The sequence below is a fragment of the Aethina tumida genome, chromosome 7 (assembly GCF_024364675.1).
Source record: "Aethina tumida isolate Nest 87 chromosome 7, icAetTumi1.1, whole genome shotgun sequence".
In the NCBI taxonomy this organism is placed as follows: Eukaryota; Metazoa; Arthropoda; class Insecta; order Coleoptera; family Nitidulidae; genus Aethina; species Aethina tumida.
Window position 1 is genome coordinate 8,094,864 of NC_065441.1, and position 27,113 is coordinate 8,121,976.

The window sequence follows — 27,113 nt, forward strand, 5'->3', positions numbered from 1 at the left end:
ATTTTTAGTTTATATTCATTAATGCAAAATAATTTTAAATTATTATAAAAAAATATAATTTTTAACTTTCCCAGTTGTCAGCAAAACAAAATTTATAACTAAATTTTAAAATATAAGATTATAAAAGTAAATTTAAATTTTATTTAATACATTTACATAATATGTTTAAAGAATAATAAAGCAATTGTTGTTTTGTAAAACAATAATATTATCTATACATGTGTAATCAAATTAATTTCTAAACAAATCTAATAAACAATCTTAACACATGTCCATAAAATATGAAATTATGTAATAGTACATTAATTCGATGTATCCTAAAATTAAATTAATTTCTATTCTAATCTATAAATTTCCAATAAAACATACTCAATTTTCATAAAGTCCTTCGTTAACATTACAAAAAACAGAACAACACATACTTACAAAGTAACCACAATAAGCAATAAAAAAAAATAAAATGATTATGTTTTATTTCTCTACATATAATACAAATATTTCAAACAGTGATACAAATATAAAGATTTTAAATAATGTAGTCAGAATATTGGCTTTGATAAACTGCAACTAAGTATAGTAATATGAAACGAGAGATAAAATTTAATTAAATTAAAACATTTTAAATTAATGAATAAATACAAGTACCCAGTAAATATTTAAAATTCTGAAATGTTTCTATACCTTTTTCATTTCTCTTTTATAAAATAAATTACAATTTCATGAATACTGAACTAATTAACATAGTTTAATTTTTTTTTATAAACGTTTTAAATTTATTTTTCAATAACAACATATTATTAAATTAATTTAAATAAGTGTTAAGATATCTAACAATTATATAAGTTTCAATTTTATAAGAAAGTAAAAAATATTTCTGAATTCGAAGAAAAATACAAACAATCCAAATATATATATATATATATATATATATATATATATATATATATATATATATATATATTAAATTAATTATTAATTATATGGAATATTAATTTTGAATATTTTAAGAATGGTTAATAAGTGAAATATGTTTGCAAAGGTTTAACATAAACAAAAAAGAATCTTAACCATAACCTTAAATTTAGAAAAAAAATATAAGAGTATTTTGCATTATTAAAAATGTTGAGAATATTCAAATTTTCAAATCAAACTTGCACCAAATATAAATATAAAGTTTAATATATTATTAAATTGCAGAATGTAAAAATGACAATAAAAAGTTTTAAAAAAATATTATTGATTATATCAAATCATTAGAATAAAAATATGTATAAATTTTAGTAATTGTTAAAACAATGCTTCCAATTAAATAACGAAAGATCACTTTAAATATAGCAAAAAAATTGCTACTTTATTCATACTTGTCAAATTTCTTAGATTGTTTAATTTTAATATAACTTGGCCTAATCTCACTCAAACTAATAAGTCACAGCATTTTTCTTCAAATTGTTCATTTTTAACAGCCATCTCTGTCATCTTTATGCAAATAAGTCTCTCGTCCTTTATTGTTCACCTTGATCATTTCCTCTCATTGTTTTCCGGTTAATACTCTTCAGTTAGACTTTTTAAAAGGTTTAGAATTTATCGCTAGATTTATCTAAATCTCCCCCCAAAAACACGCACAATAAACGGAAGACACAACTTAAGAGTATTAAAACAGGTGTCCAGTAAGATTAGATTTGATCCAGACATCCGGTTTTATGTCTCGCACCTAAATTTTTATCCGGCTTTATATATTTCAAAGAATCACTTCCATTCGAGTGGTCTAAACTTTGAAGTTGAAAAAAATTGCGGAAAGCAATTAAAATCCGTAATTAATACTATTATAAGGGCAAGGTTAAAAATATCTTGAGGGCCCAATTCTGATGAGTGGCATGAATTAGAGGAAGAACTTCATCCTCTCGAAAGATTTCAAGGGTTTTGATATTTAGGATTATATTAGGAATGAGAAGAGTTTAAAAAATGTTTTGGTTAATCATTATCCAGTATAGAAACAACATTTAAGGATACACGTCGTATTAAAGGTAAGAAATTATTACCGGGCAACTTCTCATTGTAATCTGTCATCTATGAAAGTTTGTTGAACAGGTTTAATTTATATGTTCCACAATTTCCTTTAATTTTACTCGAATCCAGGATACTTCCATACAAGTTTACGGCTCGTCGCGACGCGTCGGTAAAATAAACCCACACATAGACAGATTTAAACCAGGTAAATTGTTTGAATTATTACCCCATCACTTTCTTATGTACGTTTGGCTTTTATCTTCAAAATCCATAAATAATTCAGCACATATCTGGAAACCAAGATTAAATTTGTTGCGTCTTGTGATCCAGAACGCGAAAATTACGGTTAAAATTGCCTTTTATCCGGTTTCATAACTGAAAATTCATCTCCACCTCCAACATGTGAAATAATAGGTGTGAGCTCTTTTTTTTATAAATGATCCGATAGTCCTGCTGATGTGCCTCTTGTCTACCCATGAGAAATTGCTGTTTTATCGTTTTTCACATTACCATCATTTATTTTGGAAAGCCGTTTCTGGGAACACGTGTAAAGTTGGTTGCGAAATCTAATAAATAATTTCCAGGGGGAGGATAATTAACAGTATTTTTTTTGCCGGCAAATGTGGCGATAATCTGGTAGATTTACTGGCCCAATTTTTCAGTTGGAGCGTGTCCCTGTACTTTTATTACTATAATACGGTGTTTAATTTCTGAATTATCTCTGGTCTTTGATATAACATCCTCTTCGAATGAATTATAACCCGGAATTTCCATGTAATACCAAGAAAAAAAACCAGCTGCAAGAATTGTAACCGGAGCGCAATTTCTCGAAATTTATAACGTAATAGGGAGAATACCTAGAGAGTAAGACGTGAATGCATGTTCTGGTTTTACGGTCAGCGGGGCTCAAACCGTATTCCATCAATCTGGCAAATTGCAAACAGATTTGATAAAGTGGCTACATGAATTAGATGGCTAATAAGCCAATAAATTAGATATTCCACATTCAATCTACCTTCTATATTAACTAAACCAATTAAAAAAGAACATATTATTCTCACCTTTTTAAATTTTGATCAAAATTTGATAAAATATATTCCTGAATTTTTTGTGGATGTTTGAAGGAAATTAAAGTGAATATTAATTCTGAAATATCTCAAAAATGGATGGATAGTCAAAAATAATCAACAGTACTTTTCTTCTTGTAATTTGTGCAAAGAATAATATAGTTGGTACGCTTTTGAGAGATTCTTGAGGTATTTTCTACACCACTGAATATATTTAAGACTATTAAGCTTTTCATATAGTCTACGTAAATTGGGGGAAAAAAGGTATTCTTAATTAAATTGGATTATCGCAGCCGTTTTTGAGTTATTTCAGATTTAATGTTCACATTAATTTTCTTCAAATATTAAAACTGAAATATCTTAAAAACTACTGTGTTAGTTAATATAAATTAAGAGTACCATTTTTCTTCTAAATTGTGCAAAAAATATAAAAAACTTAATAGTTTAAAAATGTATTCAGTGGCGTAGAAAATAAGGCGAGAAAAAGAAAAAGACCTTCCAGAATCTACGTCACTGTTTTAACTACTCCTAAATTTTGACCACCCATTTTAGAAATGTCCCATTCACCATTATTTTAATTGAGGAATGAAAACAGAATTATTATAATAAATAATTTATTATTATTATTCAATAATTAAAATATTAAAATAAATTTCTTGCTTTATTAGAATGTTTGCATTAAAAATTTCAACTAGATATTTCTGTATTCAAAATTAAATTGGATTAATAATTAATTATCCAAGATGCTCAAGAAATTTAATTAAATTATTTCGTACTCTGATTAATTTAATATCTAAAAATCTTTAGTTTATAAGTTTACAGTAAACAATTTTTAATTATGTTTCTAAAATATTTTCTCATATCAATTTAAAATTTTAAAAATTTGTATACTCCTTTTTGAATAATGGGTGGAGAATGATAAAACTAGTGGATCAGTTTCTAACTTTAATAAGTCTTAAATCAAAATAATTAAAATTTTAAAAACTAATAACTATAACATTTTTACTGCTGATTATAATTCCTGCTAATATAACTTTTATTATTATTTAATATATTTATTATAAATGCTAGTTAAAAATATTTGTTTAATAGGTAGAAAATAGTTGATAAATCCATAATCTGGAAAAATGTAGAAATTAAAAATATATATATTTTTAAGCTAAAAAAATTGAAATAAATAATTAATTGAAATGTGTTTTTTGTTTTCAAGTTCAGTCATTTTTTTTTAGAAAAGAAAAATGTATGAAAATAATAAAATTGAAAAATTAATTAAAGAATAAAATGCACAAAAAAATCGTGACAAATTTAGTTGGCTTTTATTCAATACATCTATTATTAAATAAAGTTTTCGTGCTCATTTCTGAAATAAGTTATGTTGAGGAAATTTAAAACTTAACTGTCCTATTCATATTTTCTTATTGTATTTTGGCACAACTCACTGTTTTGTTCTCTACGAAATACAGCAAAACAATTTCTCTTTACATCGTGTAGAAGTCAATTAAAACCTGCAGGAAATGTTTTATTTCTCTGTAATAAGTTTCTGGAATCCAGTTTTTCAGTAAGAAAATAATTCCTGTTGACATCAAAACCAAAACCTAATTACCATTAGATTTTTCCTTTTGCCCGTGTGAGTCCATTAAAACCGGATAATTTTAAAACATATCTTAATACAAATTTATTCTCTCGGAAGTAACTGAACATGATACTATAATCCCTTGATGTATCGCTTGTGCTAGAAGCAAAATTCCAAAAATTATCACCCTACCCTAAAAGAATTAATCCCTGCTTAAAACAGTCTACGAAAATAATTATTAGTTTTAAAACCTGAAAGAAAACCAATCCTGCCAAAGCCGTTATAAACATAATGAGAAAATCAATGGCTTTGTTCCAAGATTCATTTTTTCATGTTATATAGCAGCTACTTTTTACCTGATAAGTATCTTAAAGTGGTCTAACTTTTAAATTAAAGTCGCTTTAAAGCTCAATGGCAAGTGGTTTCCAATAATTTTCAACCTTGCGCCTCCGGGGGTAGAAGTATATATATACGGATTTTAAAACTTTCGCTGTATCGGTATTCAATTTAAATTCTTACAGTTAGTGCACAATCCGAGCCTTAAAGTTGAACCAAGTGATATACACACCCTTCACGTCGTAAGACAAAATATCGAAATCAGCCTTTTATATTCCTTTTACCAAGGTCAATTTTAAGTTCATGTTCAACAAGGTTAATTAATTCTGAAAGAAACGATTTGTATGGAATAATATAGAAAGATTTTGGCTATTCAAAATTCAATTTGGGACAATGCTCTTCCTACAGTTGGTCTGGCAAGAAAACATTTTACCATATTGAAGGATGATTTATTGAATTATTATATCATATCCTTTTTTACCAACCAGATTATGTTTGTAAATATTATTCATGTACATATTTAAAGAAACATAATAAAATAAAATGGGTTTATTAAGGTATAACTTTTGCTTTAAAGTTCTGTTTTAAATTATATAATAAAGGTTATAAATGAGTTCAGTAATGTTGTAAAGAAGTTAAGTTAATTATTAAGATTCTCAAAATGCAATGTTGAGTTTTAATACATTTTTTGTCGAATTTTATCGAATACATTACATTTAAAGCATCACATTATGAACAGAAATGTATTGGGTTAATATTTACCCCTGCCCTGCTTTGTTAAAACACCCTACATTATAAATGAATACATATTTTTAATAATATATTATTCTTTATTGTCTATAATTCATAAATTTGGTAATTTTACCTTTACAGATTCCGGACACATGTCATAAAGCTGGCTGCTTTATCATTTTGAGCATAGAATAATCGGCCAAAATGTTTTAAAATAATTCTGGCAAATATTATATAATTTTAAAACAATTATCACATTTTTATTAAAATTGATAATCCTATTGTCCACTGCCAAGAGTGTTTTATTTTTTTTAGACATTAATGCATCAGAAAAGAACTTAATGCAACAAAGTTTAACGGATTAATATAACAAGATCAATGTGTGATTTACTGTCATATAATCTTGTTCTACTCAGGGAAATGGCAAATCCAATTAACTTTGCGGTCCTAGGAGATATTCAAAATTCAATTTAGAACAATGACTTTCCCACCATATTTCTGACAAAACAAAATTTTCGTAAATTAGACACTGATTTATAATATTCTAGTTATCTTAAATTGTTATCTTCTTTAATGTAGTAGAAAGATTACAAAAAACACTTTAGTTCCACGAATTAAATCTGAAATATTGAAACTTGATCAGATACTTTCATTGCTTCAAATGTTCCTTATTTTTTTAAAAATCGACCTTTAGGGAACTTTGAACTTTGTCCTTATAATAGTATTAATTGCAGATTTCAGGAAGTTTGCGTCACTTGAAATAAATTGGATTTAAAATATCCATCATGTGACTAGTCCGGAAAAACTTATGCCGGATCAAATCTAACATTATCGGACACCTGTTTTATCATCTTAGTCCTTAATATTAATCTCGTTTTAATACCATAATAATTTAATTTAGTTTGGAGTTGAATATTTTATAAAAGAAATTGTGTAATTTCTTTGAGAATTTATTACTGATCTCCTCTCAGATTTATTGAAACTTGACCATTAAAGGGAGTAAAATAAGAAAATAACAAACAAATTTTAAAATAAAAACATCATTAATAATAAACGGAAAGATATCCGGATTCGTGTCAACAATAACACAGATTATCGATGGAATAATCCCCGCGGAATTATTTATGGGTTACCGATGAATATCGGATGATGTGATGTCAAATTCGTCACATCATCTCGATGCACTATTCAAATTGGACCGTAATCCATAGTTAACAGAAGTTAGTTTGTTCAACCGATTGTTACTGAGTGTCTGGTAAGGCCATTTAGAATTTAAATACATCCCCCAAATTGACGGTCAATATTTGGTGGTATTTTAAGATTTCATCTATGTAAATTATGCATCCGTTTATGCCAAATCATATAAATCTGTCAGAGTATTTAATGCATGTAGCAGATGAGATTGGGGTTTAAATTACTAATTTGTTTATCGTCAATTATTGTGTTAATAAATTAGTTTTATAATTTGAATATAAAGATTTAATATAATATAATATATACTGTGACTGTCATACTGTCATTATTATGGCAACTTTTTAAAATGTTAAATTTTCTAGCCCTAATTTTTTTATTTAATGTGAACTGAAATTGAAGGATAACTTTTCTTATATGGCAGTTCCACTTTCACCGATGATTAAATAATTATAATAAGCAAAAGATTGCTATTAAATAATCGATTTAAATTCACAGAGAGCATTGAAAGTCCATAAAGTAATAATCCAGATATTTTTCCATATAACTATCATTTATTTTTCCCACCGTCTAATTTTGGTGAGATCAAATTTCCAATAACTTCTCTTGAAATATATTTGCTTGAGAAAAAATTGTTTATGCTGGTGCTGATTAGTTTGTTCAATAAAAGTTCTTTTAAAGTTATGTGATTTTAAAATAAATTGCTTTTCCAGAATTCCAATATAAACAGCAAGTCAGATTTTCCAATTACATAAACCACCTAAATAATCAGATACGTGTCTGTGTTCACACAGACAAATCGTTTAGTTCGAAATACACATTCAATTCACAGTTTGTCAAGAGGTTCACAAATGGAGTTATTCCAGCGAATCTTCGTTAATAACTTAATATAAAGGGATAAAATTAAGGTAAAGCTTTTGAATAACAGGTGGCGATATGCCAACTCGAAATCTACAGCACGATATACATTTAAATTTCCGCGTTAAAATGATCCTCTGGAAGCTGGATCTCGATGGATTAATTTAAATAGAAAAAAAACTTTAATTGAATTTTCATACAGACCGCAATAATTCGGGTTTAAGTCAACATTTCGTTGCAAATTGGTTTCGTAAATTGCGTCGATTTGAATTAACCTTAACGGTTACTTTTCAGTCGTCCAAGACCATTTACTAGAAATTTAATAGTGAAATTTTTGGAAGCAGCCAAAGGCCGCGTTCCACAAACAAACCCGCAAAGACAAAAGTATTTTAATCCGGTTAGAGAAACTTTGAAGAGCCGGACGGAATAAATTCACAGTCGGATGTGCGAGCGACCGTGAGTGAAATAAATAAAATAAAATAAAACGCCGAGCCGGGTATTTAAATGAAACTTTGTTATTAGCATTCGTTGCAAAACAACAACAGCGACAACAACATCAAGAAACAACGTAAAAAGCTCACCCAATTCCAATGCAACTTACCGATGGTAATGCGTTAAACTAAGAAAAAAAGTATCGGTAATTGGTTCGTTGCCTTCGGAATTGAACTCGACGGTCCCGCGACGCACTTACATGGTCGACGCGAACGCACGCGCCCGTTCCCTACGAACGGGGGGTTGTTTATGCGAATTTATCTATATTAGACGCGCTACTGAAGAGATTTCGCACATAGGTCCGTCGGATTTATGAAGTCGAGGGCGCAAAAGTGGAGCGCGCGCAAATCTTCGGCGTACAACGATACCTTCGCATGGCACGGACGGAACGCCGGCTGATTTAATGTTTTTGACATGTTCGGTTCCGTATGCGTCTTATCCATCTTTTTTTATTGGAACTGTGTTTATGAGACTAGGTCACAGTCATCGTGTTAAGTAAAATTTTAATCGAACTCTGTGGTATTATGTGGGACTGTATTTGATTCTTAAATTTGTCGATTAAGACAAAATATGCAAATACCATGAATACCTTCCCAATAATATATACAACAATAAAGATTTCAGTAAAAACTTGTAACAAAAACATTACCGTTCAATCCAATAATTTAATAGAAAATATGGAAATACTAAAAAATAGTTTCAAACTGTAATTTATAAAAGATTTTTTTTGTAAAATGATAGATTCTCTTATATAATATAAACATTGTCATTTTTCTTTTTAAGGCTTTTTTCTTTTCTATTGTATGAATACTTGTGATTGAGTTTTTCTTTATTTTTATAATTCCGTAAATAATTTATTGACTTTTACATTTAAATTAAAATTATTATTTTTGGTCTAACATATATATCCCTCTCAGTTTTTATCGATTTATCGATTTTATCGATGTCTGTAAATAGTCTGTAAATAAAGTATAGTATTTTTTATTTAGCAGTTGTTACCTAACAAATTAAAAAACGAAACAATTTTATTCAAGTTGATAATTATTAATCTACACAATCTAAGCTCAAACATGACAACTGGAGAGGTATAAATTAGATATTTCTTTAAAACATATAGAATATTGAAACATTTCTCAAATATTAGGTATAAATTGTAACGATAATATTTTTCTATGAATTTATTAATTAGTCATTTTTCTGTTTAAGACTTTTTTCTTTTCTGTTGTATGAATGCTTGTGATTGAGTTTTTCTTCATTTTTATATTTCCATAAATAATTTATTGATTTTTACATTTAAATTAAAATTCTTATTTTTTTATTTAACATATATATTCCTCTCAGTTTCTATCACTTATACTATGTCTGTAAATAAAGTATAGCATTTTTCTATTTAGCAGTTGTTACCTAACAAATTAAAAAACGTAACAATTTTATTCAAGTTGATAATTATTAATCTACACAATCTAAGCTCAAACATGACAACTAGAGAGGTATAAATTAGATATTTCTTTAAAACATATAGAATATTGAAACATTTGTGAAATTTTAGGTATAAATTGTAAAGATAATATTTTTCTATAAATTTATTAATTTATGATTTTTCTGTTTAAGACTTCTTTGTTTTCTGTTGTATAAATGCTTGTGATTGAGTTTTTCTTTATTTTTATATTTCCATAAATAATTTATTGATTATTACATTTAAATTAAAATTATTATTTTTGGTCTAACATATATATCCCTCTCAGTTTTTATCGATTTATCGATTTTATCGATGTCTGTAAATAGTCTGTAAATAAAGTATAATATTTTCTATTTAGCAGTTGTTACTTAACAAATTAAAAAACGTAACAATTTTATTCAAGTTGATAATTATTAATCTACACAATCTAAGCTCAAACATGACAACTGGAGAGGTATAAATTAGATATTTCTTTAAAACATATAGAATATTGAAACATTTCTCAAATATTAGGTATAAATTGTAACGATAATATTTTTCTATGAATTTATTAATTAGTCATTTTTCTGTTTAAGACTTTTTTCTTTTCTGTTGTATGAATGCTTGTGATTGAGTTTTTCTTCATTTTTATATTTCCATAAATAATTTATTGATTTTTACATTTAAATTAAAATTCTTATTTTTTTATTTAACATATATATTCCTCTCAGTTTCTATCACTTATACTATGTCTGTAAATAAAGTATAGCATTTTTCTATTTAGCAGTTGTTACCTAACAAATTAAAAAACGTAACAATTTTATTCAAGTTGATAATTATTAATCTACACAATCTAAGCTCAAACATGACAACTAGAGAGGCATAAATTAGATATTTCTTTAAAACATATAGAATATTGAAACATTTGTCAAATTTTAGGTATAAATTGTAAAGATAATATTTTTCTATAAATTTATTAATTTATGATTTTTCTGTTTAAGACTTCTTTGTTTTCTGTTGTATAAATGCTTGTGATTGAGTTTTTCTTTATTTTTATATTTCCATAAATAATTTATTGATTATTACATTTAAATTAAAATTATTATTTTTTTATTTAACATATATATCCCTCTCAGTTTCTATCACTTATACTATGTCTGTAAATAAAGTATAGCATTTTTCTATTTAGCAGTTGTTACCTAACAAATTAAAAAACGTAACAATTTTATTCAAGTTGATAATTATTAATCTACACAATCTAAGCTCAAACATGACAACTGGAGAGGTATAAATTAGATATTTCTTTAAAACATATAGAATATTGAAACATTTCTCAAATATTAGGTATAAATTGTAACGATAATATTTTTCTATGAATTTATTAATTAGTCATTTTTCTGTTTAAGACTTTTTTCTTTTCTGTTGTATGAATGCTTGTGATTGAGTTTTTCTTCACCTTTATATTTCTGTAAATAATTTATTGATTTTTACATTTAAATTAAAATTCTTATTTTTTTATTTAACATATATATCCCTCTCAGTTTCTATCACTTATACTATGTCTGTAAATAAAGTATAGCATTTTTCTATTTAGCAGTTGTTACCTAACAAATTAAAAAACGTAACAATTTTATTCAAGTTGATAATTATTAATCTACACAATCTAAGCTCAAACATGACAACTAGAGAGGTATAAATTAGATATTTTTTTAAAACATATAGAATATTGAAACATTTCTCAAATATTAGGTATAAATTGTAAAGATAATATTTTTCTATAAATTTATTAATTTATGATTTTTCTGTTTAAGACTTTTTTTCTTTTCTATTATATGAATGCTTGTGATTGAGTTTTTCTTTATTTTTATATTTCCATAAATAATTTATTGATTATTACATTTAAATTAAAATTCTTATTTTTGGTCTAACATATATATACATATATCCCTCTCAGTTTCTATCACTTATACTATGTCTGTAAATATTCTGTAAATAAAGTATAATGTTTTTCTATTTAGCAGTTGTTACCTTATAAATTGAAAAACGTAACAACTTTATTAAAGTTGATAATTAATAATTTACACAATATAAGCTCAAACATGACAACTAGAGAGGCATAAATTAGATATTTCTTTAAAACATATAGAATATTGAAACATTTGTCAAATATTAGGTATAAATTGTAAAGATAATATTTTTCTATAAATTTATTAATTTATGATTTTTCTGTTTAAGATTTTTTTTCTTTTCTATTGTATGAATGCTTGTGATTGAGTTTTTCTTTATTCTTATATTTCCATAAATAATTTATTGATTATTATATTTAAATTAAAATTCTTATTTTTGGTCTAAGATATATATATCCCTCTCAGTTTCTATCACTTATACTATGTCTGTAAATATTCTGTAAATAAAGTATAGTATTTTTCTATTTAGCAGTTGTTACCTAATAAATTGAAAAACGTAACAACTTTATTAAAGTTGATAATTATTAATTTACACAATATAAGCTCAAACATGACAACTAGAGAGGCATAAATTAGATATTTCTTTAAAACATATAGAATATTGAAACATTTCTCAAATATTAGGTATAAATTGTAAAAATAATATTTTTCTATAAATTTATTAATTTGTTTATCTAATTCATCACATTTTGATTTTGCTGTTCAAATTCCTGCGTGTTTCTTAATCAATAAAATGTTATATGATTACCACAGAATATTGTTTATTCTTGTATTTTTATTAGATCTTTATTTCGTATAAAAACAATTTTATCTAATCTGACAAATGATAATTTATTAATTTTATTAAAAATTTAAATAAATTATCAATTGAAAAATAAAAAAAATACTTAATATTCAGTGGCAATTGCTATTTTAACATATTTAATGAGCTTGACAAAGGTTAATTAATTGTTATTAACATTAAAGAATAATTAATAGTAAATATTTAACAAATAATGAAACATTTAATAAAGAAAGTCACAATTGAAAATTGTATAAAAATATTTGAAAATTAGTAAGCAAATTTTAATGCGAGCGTGAGAATTTTTTTTGGTTAAATTTATATAAGTGTTTGGAATTCGTAATGTATCTCGGGGAATACCCAGGCGTGTGACCCAGTCACTACACCGTAGAAAGTTTATTGGTGTTTAATTTGGTCCGCGGACGCATTTGCATCCGAGAGGGCTCCTCAGCGAGAATTTATTTTGCCTGATATTGCGATAGGGGCAAACAACTAAGCCGTGTTAGCTATTACGACACATTTTTTACTAACTGCACATCGTTATTAGACACATAAATTCAATTGAATCAGTTGAAGTTCAAGAAAATTTAAGTGTTTGTCTGTATGTAAGGCTATTTGGTTTAACACGTCTTAATTTTTTTGGCTCTGAACTGATTAAGTTTCTTTTCTATAGAATAAAAACTGTAGCTAGACGATGAAAACGCACTAAATATAGTTTTAGACAACATAAAACTTCGCAAGTAGGGCAATATTCTGCACAGAAAGTTGCAGGATCATCAGTCTCATAAAAACAAATACCTCGAGGTGACAATAAGAGGAGACAATCAATGCCAGGACAAAAAATTAATATAGTTCTTCCAACAAAATTGATAAAATTACTCACGGTCCTTCATTACGTTAATATTTAATGTTACGATTCAGTGGCTGAGACACCCTTATAAAATGTCATCACAAGTTGTATATGAGATGCTAAAGTGTTAATGTTGTGTCTAGACTACATTCAATAAAATGTAACAATGCCCTTGCTGCCAAATTAAACATTCATATTCTTCACTGATTGACGAGCTTTTTATTGGAGATTCAATATTGACAATCAGAAGACGTTCGTTAGAGGCAGAGCAAAAATACGTTTATTTATATTTCACATTTACATTTCTGTAACACGTAATACAAAAGTACTGATGTGAACGTAGGAAATGTAGTCTGAAACACTAATTACTAAGGATTTGATACAACACATAATGATATACTTTTACAGTATGATTGATATTTGTAAAATGAAACTTTCTAACAAAAAGCTACAAAGAATACATCAAAACTCATTTCAATACATCCTTCCTCATAATCACCAGTCAGCATCAACATAACTGTACCTACTCATGTTTTACTATCGTCGTCTGAAAAGCTTTATATCTTTTTTGTTTTAGATGAATGTCACATGATACAAATAATAACCCGAAGGAGATTTGTGAAATAAATAGCTAGGGGATTCCATTTCTAAATAAAAACACTTTGTCATGGAAAAGCTCAAGTCTTTATGTATCGACTCCGTTCTTAAACGTCACGTCTTTAGTTATACATTCATTCATTGGTATGACGTGACGTTTCAATTTTCCTACAAATATTGTTTTTAAGAGTTTTACATTTTTCTTTAACATTCTCTTGACTCTCGACGATAACATTTCTTTCCTTATTTATCAAAATACTGATGTAAACAACGAAATAACTAGTATGGGTGTAACAAAAAAGATAATGACGACAAAAAAAAATAATGAAAGGTTTGATTAATGCAGGATTTAATCTTTCGGTCATAGTTAACTTGAAGTTAACCTAGATATTGGCTAAAGATCCAATACGCCGATAACAAATGAGTAAATAACTTAAGGTACAATTTTGTATAAAGTAATTTTTCCAGCCATTATCGGAGTTATTTAGGTCTAGGTTAAAGCGTAGTGGTGCACGCTCAAACGAGGGAACGGAGAGGCTTAAGATTATCAAGAACCCTTCAATTTCATGTTCATCAGCGTTATTCAAATCCCCCAAGTTCTTTCATTTTTTGTCAATTTGAAATTATACGAAATATAAACTCAATCATGTTTTGTCCGATAACAATCGGTTTCGTTATACCGAAGTTTAGCATTTGAATTATCATAATATTCGTGGAAGTTTGTTGGTAGATCAGAGATAATTCCCTTCAAGTGTTGTTTAATGAACAGATTAAATAATAGTTTATTTCTTTGATTTGGAATAAATTGTGACTATAAAATTGGACTGAGTAATTTTAGTTGTACAGCAGTGGTCATGATGTTAGTAACTTTTTAAAATGTTAAATATTTTAGCTGCGACGATAATTTAACCTGTTATACTAATTTACCTGAATTGGTATATTTTAAATAACAAAAAAACTAAACATCTTCTAAAGCACATAAAATTGATAAAATATGATAATTAAATAAAACACTTTAATATAATAGAATTCTTTAATTATTTTTGTAAAATAGTACAATAAATTAAATATTAGATCTAGATTACACATTAACAAATCAATAATTTGTATCAAAATCGCCTAAACTATTTACAACACAATTTTTGTACAAACAAAAGACGCCAACATGAGACACTTGGAGACTCATAAAGTTGCCAAAGAGCTGATCATCATCGTTTAACCTATGACACTGGGTGCTTGGCAAGAAGTGTCCGAACAGTCCAGCCACGGATTCCAAGTGTACTTGTAGAGTTTCGGATCGTCCCCTTCGATGTCGATCTCCTGGTCCAGTTGCGGCACCAGTCCTTGTCGGTAATCGACCAGGGCCCGTTTCATGCGTCGCACGACGCTGGGAAAGAACTTCGCCAGATCGTTTTCCTCGCAGGGATCGCTCGGTATGTCGTACAAACAAACTGCACCACCTGACAAATAATGACTGTTATTAGTAGACGAGGAAACGGTTTATTTTAATGTTCGAAAGTTACAGTTTTAAACGCTTCACTTAGTTTTAATAGACCAACCCAACAATCATTTGAATATGGCACGATAATATCCCCGTTCGAGTTGAAACGTTAAATTCGATGTTTCTTCGAAAAGACTTACTGGCTGGATCGCAGGGGTTTTTCTTCGCCTTAGGGCCGAGACACCGTAGCGTTGATGTGCGTCTTAGTCCCTCGTACTCCAATTCGGTGAGGGGTGTGTAATTGACCTTCCTAATAACCCTTCCCGCAGGACTGTCGTAAATCGCGCTGCCGTTGTAAGAAGGCTCCTCTATGTTTTCCAAAACCGTGTCCCCGTAATATTCGTTGTACGTTCCGTTCTGGCTCGTTCCTAAAATAATACAATAAATTTGGAACGAACGATATATTTGACAGTTTGAGTTATTGTAGTGTTAAAGTGGCAACGTAGATGCAAATAATCTTCGGGAAGGTGAACGGAATGGAAATCAACAAAAAAAGTATATTTATTTTTCATTTGATTAAACCCAAAGAAGTTCGTGTTTGTGCATGGCGCGAGAACTGTCCTGGAGCGTGAAAATTTCCAGATAAAAATAAAAACTGGAGTTATGTGGTAAACTTTGCCGGCGCATAGTAAATGCGAGGTAAATGTTCATGTCGTAATTTAAAAATGCAATGTGAATATGTTTTAAATAAATAATTAGACATGTAACACATCTGTATTTAATTTTTTTTTATTTTGTTTTATAACTAAGTTTTAAAATTTAATAATATTCAAGGAGTTTCTAAAATGGGTGGTCAAAATTTGGGATCAGTCAGAAAACATCCAGTAATTAAGAAAATCTAAATATATTTTTTTTCTGAAGTTTCTTCTGAAGAAAATTAGCCCCTCAAATTTAAAATTCAAAAAATATTTTGTTCTTATATTTCCGTAATCTTTGGTACAATTGTGTTTAAATTTGATATGTATTATCCCAAAATACATGCCTACAATTCAATATAATAAACTTGTCCAATATTGTTGCTGTGGCGGAGATTCTGGGAGATTCTCTTTTCTTCTTAAAACCATCTAGCATTTCATATTCTTTGCACAATTTGGAAGAATAAATATGTTATACTCTTGATTAATTTTGATGTTGCCGTCTTTGACATATTTCTGATTTAATGTTCCCTTTAATTTTTCTCTTGAAAAATCTTAAAAACGCCATTGATAATCAATAGTAATCAAGAGTATAATTTTTATTCTAAATTGGACAAAGAATATATGAAAAGCTTAATAGTTTTAAATAATATTCAGTGGCGAAGAAAATAGGTCGAGAAAAAGAGGACCACAGTACGAACGCCACTTAATCATTATGGAAAATGTTCATTACATTGAATTGTGGATAAATACTTTAAGAAAATTGACATTAAATGTAAACAAGATTGTACCAAAGTTTACAAAAATATAAGCAAAAAAAAAACAATTTTTGAAATATAAATTTAAGAAGCTGTATTTTCTGTCAATTTGTCTCAATTTTTTTTTAATTAATTCTATTAACATATTAACATATTTTGTCCCACAGTCTAAAATTAGTTTAGTTGGTTTAAGACATCATCTGTTACAAATTATTACAAAAGTTATTTAATAAATCAATTTTGCTAATAATAATTAATCATGAACAACTTACGTCCAATAATGAAGAAAATCTAAATAAAATTTGTTTTTAAAGTTTTCCTCAAGAAAATAAAGCCCGTCAAATTTAAATTTCACTTTTTTTTTTTCATATTTCCGTAACCTTTTAAATTTGGTATATATTATTCTAGATTATATCATATAGATAAACTCTTTTCATAATGATGCAGATTCTAGGAGCTTCTCCTTTTTTTACCTTATTTTCTTCGCCACTGAATATTTTTTTAAAATTATTAACCTCTTCATATTCTTTGCATAATTAATTTTGACTATTCAACTATTTTGAGTTATTTTAGATTCATGTTTGAAAAAAATTAAAATAAACATTAAAAATGGTTGTCATAATCAAAATTAATTAAGAGTATATTTTTCCTCCTTCTTATTTCAGGAACACCTTGTGTAACATCAATGAGATATTGCAATAAGTTTTTATCTTTAAAGAAGCTTATCTGGCAAAAATGTGAAACTAGTAATTAAATAATTAATTAGTAAATTAATAATAAATATTATTACACAAATATACACATATTAATTAAATTAAATTGTGTTGTTTTAACAAGAATTTTAAGACATGACCTTTACGTTAGATGGTTTTTAAAGATGAAAACTAGTCGCAAATAAAGACAAGGTTACAGGGAAGTACTTTGAACTTGTTATTCGTGACATGTGAACCCTTGTTAAAAATGAAGTATGTATAAAAACTTATAGAAAATTTGAAATTGGGTGGAGAGTAAAATTCTTATCACTGATGTAATTATACATCGAAATATTTAAAGTTGGTTATAAATAATATTACATTTTAAAATAAATTATTGATTTTCGTATTTACTTCAAGTAAGTATAAAAGCAAGTCTAACATAGTACCTAATACTGTTGATTTAATGTTATTAACTCAGAAATGTTGCATCTGAGCCTCATCCACTTTGAATATCAATTATTTTGAGTGCAAGATTTAATGCACGACCTTCTCGATATGCGTACAAACCCACAATTGACTCATTATCGGTTTCCGTGTGAGTTGGCCGGAGTTCGGCAAGTATTTTCATTGGGAAATGAACTGAACCGAACTTACCGACAATTAATTTCCAGTTGTAGAACCGGAGCGCCGCATTCCTCGTTTTCTCATCTATATTAATTAATATGTCGTTCCTCGGCGATGGCAAATCGTATACCTGGAATAAAATTGTAAATAGTTATCATTTGTTTCATCATCTAATGTAGATTTTAAATACTGCAATCGTGCAGTTGCGACAGTTTAATTTCGTTTCCGAACGGATAAATGAGATAATTCCTGAAGAGTTACTGTGCAAATCTGCAAGTGAGTCAGGACCAAATGCAATTCCATGTTCCGTAATTACAGTTATGCATAATTCGAACGCATTGTCTAATTTAATTGTTATAAATTGTAAGACTTACTAGACTGGACCATTGATCTATGCCATCCAGATCTGGATCTATGGCTCCAATGTCTCCACCAGCTGCCGAATACAAAGTGGGCAACCAGTCGGTTATATGCACCAAATCGGATGATACCCTGGCTGATTGTACCAAAAGGGGGCTCCAAATAAAGGCTGTTCCACGTATGCCTGTAAAATCGCAAATTGGTAGTTGTTTGCTAATATCTGAAGACAAACATCCATCGTATAATATTGGACTGGTCACGTACTGGGACGAGCGTTGTTTAAGTTTGAATTAGTTAGTAATTAGTTCTAATTAATGGATAAATACAGAGGAAATATATTACAGCTGCGCAATATATGATTAATTTAAGTTCAAGAATGACCACCACTTCTTTATACTAAACAACAATAAACCGCATTCACGTCATAAAATATAACTTTGTGAAATTACGTAAATCATATCCTAATAGCTGGATTCCATACTAAAACATATTGTCTGTAACTTCAATATTGCTTCTCTAGGAATCCAATTAAACCAATTAAGTAACACAAGTTTGTCGTCAAACAAACTATCTGTGTATATTAAAGGAAAACAGAAACGTTACCTCCTTCGAATAGCGTGTTTTTGATCCCTCGAAGTGGGTAGTTGCTGCCCCAGTTTCGGTATGATCCTAAAGTGGGGGCGCCGTTGTCGGTCATGAATACAATGACCGTGTTTTGTAGCATTCCTTTGCCATCGAGAGCTTCAACAATTGATCCTATGCTGTCGTCCATTTTTGATACCATTGCTGCAATTAATGTTGGTTTTATTTTATCATGTTTAAAATGTCGAAGTCGTGTTTGTGTTTAAATATTATTTGCGTTTACATTTTTGATGTTGGACACAAAAGTTCAAGAAATGTATTCAGTTTCGTCAAATATTGAAGTGTTCAAATGTGTAAATATGGGTAGAAATAAATATTTATAAGAAGTCTTGAAGTAACGATTCGTAGATTTTCATAGTAATTTAAGCATTAGTCAAGGAACTTTTTCAGAAATTTGAAACATGTGAAAACACGTATACATTTGTGTTGTTCTCAAAAAACAAATCTAAACGTTGATAAACGCTTCAGACAGATATTAGTGAAGTAATATTCATTTTTTTTTTACTCGTTTAAAGCCTACTGAAACATTTTTATTATTATGATTCATACATTTAACAAACATTAATTAGTTATTTCCTGTGATTTTCATAAAAACATTCATTCAAAAACATTCAATACAACCAATCCGATCTCGGATTTGTCGAAAACTGATGCAAATCGAAGTTTGCCAAGTCATCAGTCACATCCATAAATTTCTGACAGTTCATTATCAGTTATACATCTGTACACGTTCTACTACTTTTAGCTGGCTTTATTATATTTGATTTACCTACATTACCAACATGGAGTGATGTGTTCAAACCTGCAAAAACTTTTTGTGATTCATCCCCATCCATTTCCTTAATTATTTGTTCTTCCACTCCAATAAAAATGGTAGTGGTAAAGATTTATTTAGACATATACTGTTATCTTGTAGCTGCCATACAAATACATTCCTTGTCAACCAATTATCACCGTTTCATAAATAGAAAATGTTATTTCCAGCGAATTACAAAAAAAAAAAAACACGACTTTACCTGCGTAGGTTCGTCTGTTAGCGTCGGCGATGTGCTTGAACTTGTTGACGGTTTCTTGAGGCGCTTCGAGGGGTTTCCCCTGGTTACTGGCGTGGACCGCGTTGTAGGCGACCGTCATGAACAGCGGCTTATTAACGTCGTTATTCTCGATCGTATTTATCGCATATTCGGTAAACAAGTCGGTCGAATACTTGCCGACTTCCTCGAAGGCCGCTTCGCCGTCCCTACGCAAATCGAATCCGGTCCAGTCTCTGTCGTTGTACTGGAAAAATAAACGGAAATGCGGTATGTCAATTGCAAATGTCTTGCGAGTCCGTTATTTGCGTAACGTTTTCTTTATGTCGGTGACGAAAACAGTTTTGTATGTCATCGGTACTTATTGTTAGACATTTCGATTTATATTGCACGCCAAGATGGAAGTACAATGGAAAACAAATTACTTTCTGTTCGAAAAATTTAATATTAACGTCTTCTGCGGCACGCTTTAATTCTAAATGAAACTTAAAAAAGTTTTTGATGGCCACATAAAACGAACAAGTTCTTAAAGAGATATGGAACAGTAGGATATTTTTGGGGGATTTTCTGGGGGTTGAAAGTGGGACTTAACCTTAATACCTACGTTCCAAGTTGATAAATAATCATAGTAGCTGATGAAGCCGTTGTAGAAGCCGAAATGGTGGTCGTAGCCACGAGCGATCGGCGTCTCGTTCCAGCGTGAGTAGCCCAAATGCCATTTTCCCACCAGATGTGTCGAATATCCTAAATCCTGCAAAACGAAACGCGAGTTACAATGGGTGGAAGGGAGTATATTGTTAACAACGACAAAATCCATCAATTATGTAAATCGGGGATAATCCCTAAACATTTTTTTAATATATACACACAATTTATATAATATCAATCTATCTTTGTTTAAATAATGTTTACTAAATATAGAACCTTTTGCTTAATTTATTGCACTTATAAGTGATATGTTTAAAATATAAAAGGCATTCTTTTAGTGATAATTCTAAATCTTTATTTCCGGAATGTCCAAAATCAACTAAATAATTTACTTACTCATTAAAAACATTGAAAAAACTTAAAATATATTAACTGTTATAATTTTGCATATATTATTACTATACATTCAAGATGAAATTGTCGCAAGGTGCAAAATAAATGCATATATTTGAATATTTAATGTAGCATATACACTTTAAAATATTTTGTACATTTTATTTGCATTAATTAAATATTTATCTACTACTTTTTCAGATAACATAATAAAATTGCTTGGCGTATATATTTATAACATAAAATAAAAATAGCCAAGAAAATTTGTTTGTCCATGCAAAACCTTGAATTATTTTAAATCATATTCAATATCAATAATTTTAAAGGCTATTTTAAACCCCAATAATTTATTGTCCAATTTATTAGGAACAATCAGTATATTATAAGTATATACCAATTTTTCATCAGTGTAGGCAACATGTTTATTTTAAGGTTAGGTTATTTTAAATGTGTAACCTACATACTGGTAAAGACATTTTGTTTATTTAAGTTGGTAGACCAAAAATAACCAGAAAATTGGCAAAAATATGTTATTTAGAGAAACAAATAAAACAAAAATCATATTGCTAACTTCAAAATTCATTCTCTGGAATCAGATCAGAACTCAAGTTTTATTAACTTACCTTGAAATATTGCGGCATAAGTTTACCATCTGGCAGTGCCCTCTTCTCGGCCGCCATCAGCGGTTCACCTTGCATCCCTGCGAGAATCGTTTTTTACATTAGATATCGCTTTACGCTCTTACCGTATCGATTAACACTTTCAAACGCCACTTAAATACCTTTTAAATATGCCCCCGTCATAATGAAATCAATTTCCTTCGTCGCGGTTCCAAATCGCAGATTAAGAAACGGTGATTGCCGTTGAGAATGTTAATCGGAGATCAATTTATATATTTTAATATCTCGGGAGTTGGAAAAAGTTTTCTTATAATTTGTAAAATTAATTTTTACTTATTATTTATTCATATTTAAACGTTTTTAATAAACTCTCGTGTATTTGAAGAGTTTAATAAATTTAACAAAATTGAGGATTTTGGAGTTCATAAAGATCAAAGTAATGTATAGAATTTATTAGTAGTAAGTAAATAAGAATAAAAGTAGAAAAATTTAATAAAAAATAGCATCATAAATGTTAAGTTATCATTTATATTTATATATTCATTTACTTCTTTAAAAATATTAGTAATAAATAAATAAAAAATATAGCAAAAAATTAAAAAAGAATTTTAATAAAGAAGGATATACAGATAGAATTTTAAGGAATCAAATATTTTTAAAGAAATTAAATAATTTAAATAAACTAATCTAATCTCCAATCTGTATTTAAAGAATTTTAGTATCATAAAGATTCAAATAAAATATAAGAAATGCCAATTAAAAAATATTTAAAAAACTGAATAAATAAAGATTCTAATTAGTTAACAAAAAAGATAAAAAAACTGATTCTGAATAACCAACAGAGTGTTAAAGAATTTGAATCTGTAGAATATGAAGTATTATTTTACAAAATCTTTTTTTGTAATATTAAGGTACAACAAAAAGAAATTTTAAAAAATACGGAAGAGTTTAAGAAATTTTAACAATTAAAGGGATCTGGAGAAAAGAAGTTTCATTACTTACTATTTTACTATATTAAATTTATTTATGTATTAATTGTAAATTCATAAAAAACAGGTTGATCAATTTGTATGTGCAAGAATGGCAAGAATTTAAAAACACTAATTGGATTAAATTTACGTTCTTCAAAAACAAATTTTTAAAAATAATACACAGAAATTGAAGAATCTGTGACGTCAAATTAAGTTAAAACTAATGAATAACAATGTTTATTAATGACTCTGTTTACATTTTATTGGCCGAAATAATTAAATCACATTTTTAAAATATTCCCATACCAATTAACCAAAGCATGTCAGAATAATTATAAAACCGCGGTTCGCAGTGAACTGTTGATTTTGCATGACAGAGTATAATGTAGTTATATATTCTATGCGTCTGATATAAATCTATTTATGCGATTAATTTAATAAGCATTTTGAGCTTGTCCAAAAATAGGAAATTTTATGCCCACCAGTGATGTCATAGACTTATATAAAAAAACTGACCTACACTACCAATTAAAGTGTTATAATAAAATATGTTAATTAATGCGATATCTGTTAATTAACCTGAGATATAAGAAGTTGAGACATCAAGAACTTGAATTTATTATAATATCCTGTTAGTTATTAATTAATTATTGCCGATAATAATCGTTTTTTGTCTTCGTACATCCCATGCCAATGATCGCGTGTTAACAATAAAAAAAAATTTGAACTATTTACCCAATCTCATGGGATATTTGCCGGTCAATAAGGCCGTCCTCGACGGCGTGCATGTTGATTGTACATAATGACTGTTCAATATTATCCCGTTGTAGGCTAATGCGTCGATATTCGGTGTCGGAATTTGATTGCCACCATGAAATCCCACATCATTCCAACCCTGAAACAAAAATAGTCATCAATAAACAATATCTATTGTATGCATATTAATTAAACTTTCGAAATTATTTCATGCGTATCCAAATGTTTATTTATCAAATCTAATTAATAAGATGTAAATTAATCCACATTGTTAATTTGTATTGTTTACTTTACATTCCGTTTAACAAATGTCAAACAATTAATCGTCGAGTGTTTTTGACGTTTCAACTTTGCCAAAATTAAAAACAAGAATACCGCCTATTTTCCCGTTTAATTAATTTTTAATTTACTTCCGGTTCGATCATTTGTGCATTTTATGTTAAACCATGATTTGCCCTGATTAAACTTTAAGTGGTTTCTAAAAGAGCACTTTTGTTATATTGTTTACAAATTGATCAAGTGTAAGTCGTCATTAAATTTCGTGTTGTTGAATTAATTTACCGCCTGAACAGGTTATATTATAAGGCTTTATTAAATAAAAAATTTGTTTGGTTGTTTACTCGTTTATAATGTATTTATCAAAGGACCCTCCCCCTATTCGATCATTATGTAGACATCAAATAATGCCAACGATTCAGAAATGTTACATAAAAATACAAACAATACTTTGTTTGATTAGATTTTAATGATATATTAAAAATGGTTTAATGTGTGAAAATGTATGTTGTGCAAACTGATTATAATGCCTTTAAACCAGAAGATAAAATATAAATTAGAAATTATATGGTAGAGTCAAAGAAATTATTATGAAAATTTTAATAAGAGTTTATAATTAAATTTTGAAATTGTAGTGTAAAATCTAGACAACAAAAATGCACTAAGATTATAAGACAAACATACGACATAATAGATTTTAACTCATGTGAACACAGTTGAGTAATTTAACATTAATAACCACATTATTAATTTTTCCACATTTCAACTAAGTTTTATCTCAATATTATATTATTATTAATTAAACCATTTAGACTTGTTTACATTGTGTTAAAATTACCTGAAAAACCACAAATTAATAATTTCTAGCAATTATAATCATTAGATGGTGGATTTCAACGCGGTTGCTGTATTGACTGGCATTCTTTTCTGATAGGTTCATTCATCAGATCCGTGTTTTGAGAAATGACTTCCTTAGAACAAGTTTTTCAATGAATAATACATTATCTAAAACCACAATGTTGCTACTCGAGTTTAATAAGTGCAATTAAATTCGTTTAAGGTCATATAAAATTATTTATTTTATTTTTTAACTGGTTAAAATATTAATAACAATATTAGTTAATGATATTTTAATTCCATGAAAGCGTATTTTAGTTATTTTTTTAATTTGTATGTAGCACTTTAAATTAGTTAAGGTCTTTGAGCTAATTAAAATAATGTCTAGGAGTATAATAGTAAAATAAAAGTTTTTATATTATTATGTAATAAATTAAATATAATTAAATTTAAAACAATATTTAATTAATGTTAATATGTTTATCAATTCATATAATTATAAATATTAATAATTTTCATATTTGGAAACATTTAGTTGAGTTTTCAATTGTTTACAATTCATTATTATAGAAATGCACTGATGTGTAATATATTAAATCTTGTATATTTCAATATTATAACAATATATGATGAAGTTAATAAAATTTTATACCAAATTGGTATTAATTACGCAGATATACAAAAAACGAAAAAATTATTTGCCAGGATAGATTTTAATAAATATTAATTATTGTTAAAATTGAGGTTATTCTAATTTAAATTTTTTAGCAGTTTTGTATAAATATTACTTGTGATCAACGCCCCAAGTACTTGACAGTAGTTTCAATTCACGGGTTTGATTGTCATATGATTACAAGACTTAATAGTTTAGTTTTCTAGTTTAGTTTTATAGTTTCGAAGTCTCATAGTTTCATTGTTTCATAGTTTCATAGTTTCATAGTTTCATAGTTTCATAGTTTCATAGTTTCATAATTTCATAGTTTCATAGTTTCATAGTTTCATAGTTTCATAGTTTCATAGTTTCATAGTTTCATAGTTTCATAGTTTCATAGTTTCATAGTTTCATAGTTTCATAGTTTCATAGTTTCATAGTTTCATAGTTTCATAGTTTCATAGTTTCATAGTTTCATAGTTTCATAGTTTCATAGTTTCATAGTTTCATAGTTTCATAGTTTCAAAGTTTCATAGTTTCATAGTTTCATAGTTTCATAGTTTCATAGTTTCATAGTTTCATAGTTTCATAGTTTCATAGTTTCATAGTTTCATAGTTTCATAGTTTCATAGTTTCATAGTTTCATAGTTTCATAGTTTCATAGTTTCATAGTTTCATAGTTTCATAGTTTCATAGTTTCATAGTTTCATAGTTTCATAGTTTCATAGTTTCATAGTTTCATAGTTTCATAGTTTCATAGTTTCATAGTTTCATAGTTTCATAGTTTCATAGTTTCATAGTTTCATAGTTTCATAGTTTCATAGTTTCATAGTTTCATAGTTTCATAGTTTCATAGTTTCATAGTTTCATAGTTTCATAGTTTCATAGTTTCATAGTTTCATAGTCCCACAGCTTCATAGTTTATTTCATAGAATATTTTCTTTAATTAGTATACTGAATATGCTATATCTAACATATTCAATTAATATTCAAACATCTCTCATCAGTATCCCGTTCCATGCAACTGGACATGTCAAGAACCGGCTCCACTTCGTTTTATATCTTATTAAAAGAATAAAATAAAAGCAAAGATGCATATTATATTTTCTATAAATTGAATTTTATACAATATTAGTTTAGATTTATACTTATATATTAAAATATTGCACCACAAAAATGTTTTTTTTTACATTTTTGAAAACAAAAATGTGAAGGAAACGTTAAAAATTGAGTATTAAACGGTAAACAACAATTTAATAACAAAGTCTATATAATATTATAATACAATAGTTACATACGAGATCATCGGCAATAATCAATAAAATGTTGGGCTGATCGGCAGCGTTAGTCCTATCACAAACGTAACAAACACAAACAAACAGAACCGTCTGAAACCACATAATAATAATTATTTAAAAAATTCGCGTGCGAAACGTGAACAGCGAAAAAGCGAACCGGTGACTAACTGGATGAGGATAAGACACTGTTAATTTATAACATAACCAATTAATCCCCGATGGCGGAATATCTCGGCATCATCACGGTCGTCTTATTAACATACTTAACTACCTATGAAGTTCGTTGGTTTCGAACAATAACGTGGGTTATTGTTGAAATTTCAATTCGCGAACACCTCTCGGTGGGATGTTGTAAAATAAAGCACACAAAACGTGTAATTAGCGTACGAGTGCGTTTTGAATTATTGTAAAAATGTGTTACGGACGTATGAAATATGCAATGGCAGGCGGCCTGTTTGTTTCAACAACCGGATCTCTCCGTCTTAGAAAATTACTCTTTTTTTGAAGATTGTCTAGAAGATTACTCA

At 27.9% G+C, this 27,113-nt stretch overlaps 2 protein-coding genes across 2 annotated transcripts in view; both read right to left on the reverse strand.

Moving 5' to 3' along the window:
• Positions 1 to 8,485, reverse strand: part of LOC109595255 (gamma-aminobutyric acid receptor alpha-like) — a 31,377-nt gene extending 22,892 nt beyond the window's left edge. Inside the window, exon 1 of the mRNA XM_049969721.1 lies at positions 8,366 to 8,485. The gene's annotated coding sequence lies outside the window, so the exon portion shown is untranslated. The remainder of the gene's footprint in view (positions 1 to 8,365) is intronic.
• Positions 8,486 to 14,903: 6,418 nt separating this feature from the next.
• Positions 14,904 to 26,782, reverse strand: LOC109595271 (arylsulfatase B-like). The gene is made up of 10 exons (XM_020010590.2): positions 26,587 to 26,782; positions 23,503 to 23,662; positions 21,800 to 21,876; positions 20,740 to 20,886; positions 20,121 to 20,382; positions 19,066 to 19,248; positions 18,477 to 18,646; positions 18,133 to 18,232; positions 15,531 to 15,758; positions 14,904 to 15,349 (listed from the first exon to the last, which is right to left on the reverse strand). The coding sequence occupies exons 1-10, from the start codon at positions 26,686 to 26,688 to the stop codon at positions 15,105 to 15,107; spliced, it is 1,674 nt and encodes a 557-aa protein (XP_019866149.2). The 5' UTR covers positions 26,689 to 26,782; the 3' UTR covers positions 14,904 to 15,104.
• Between the last annotated feature and the right edge of the window lie 331 nt (positions 26,783 to 27,113).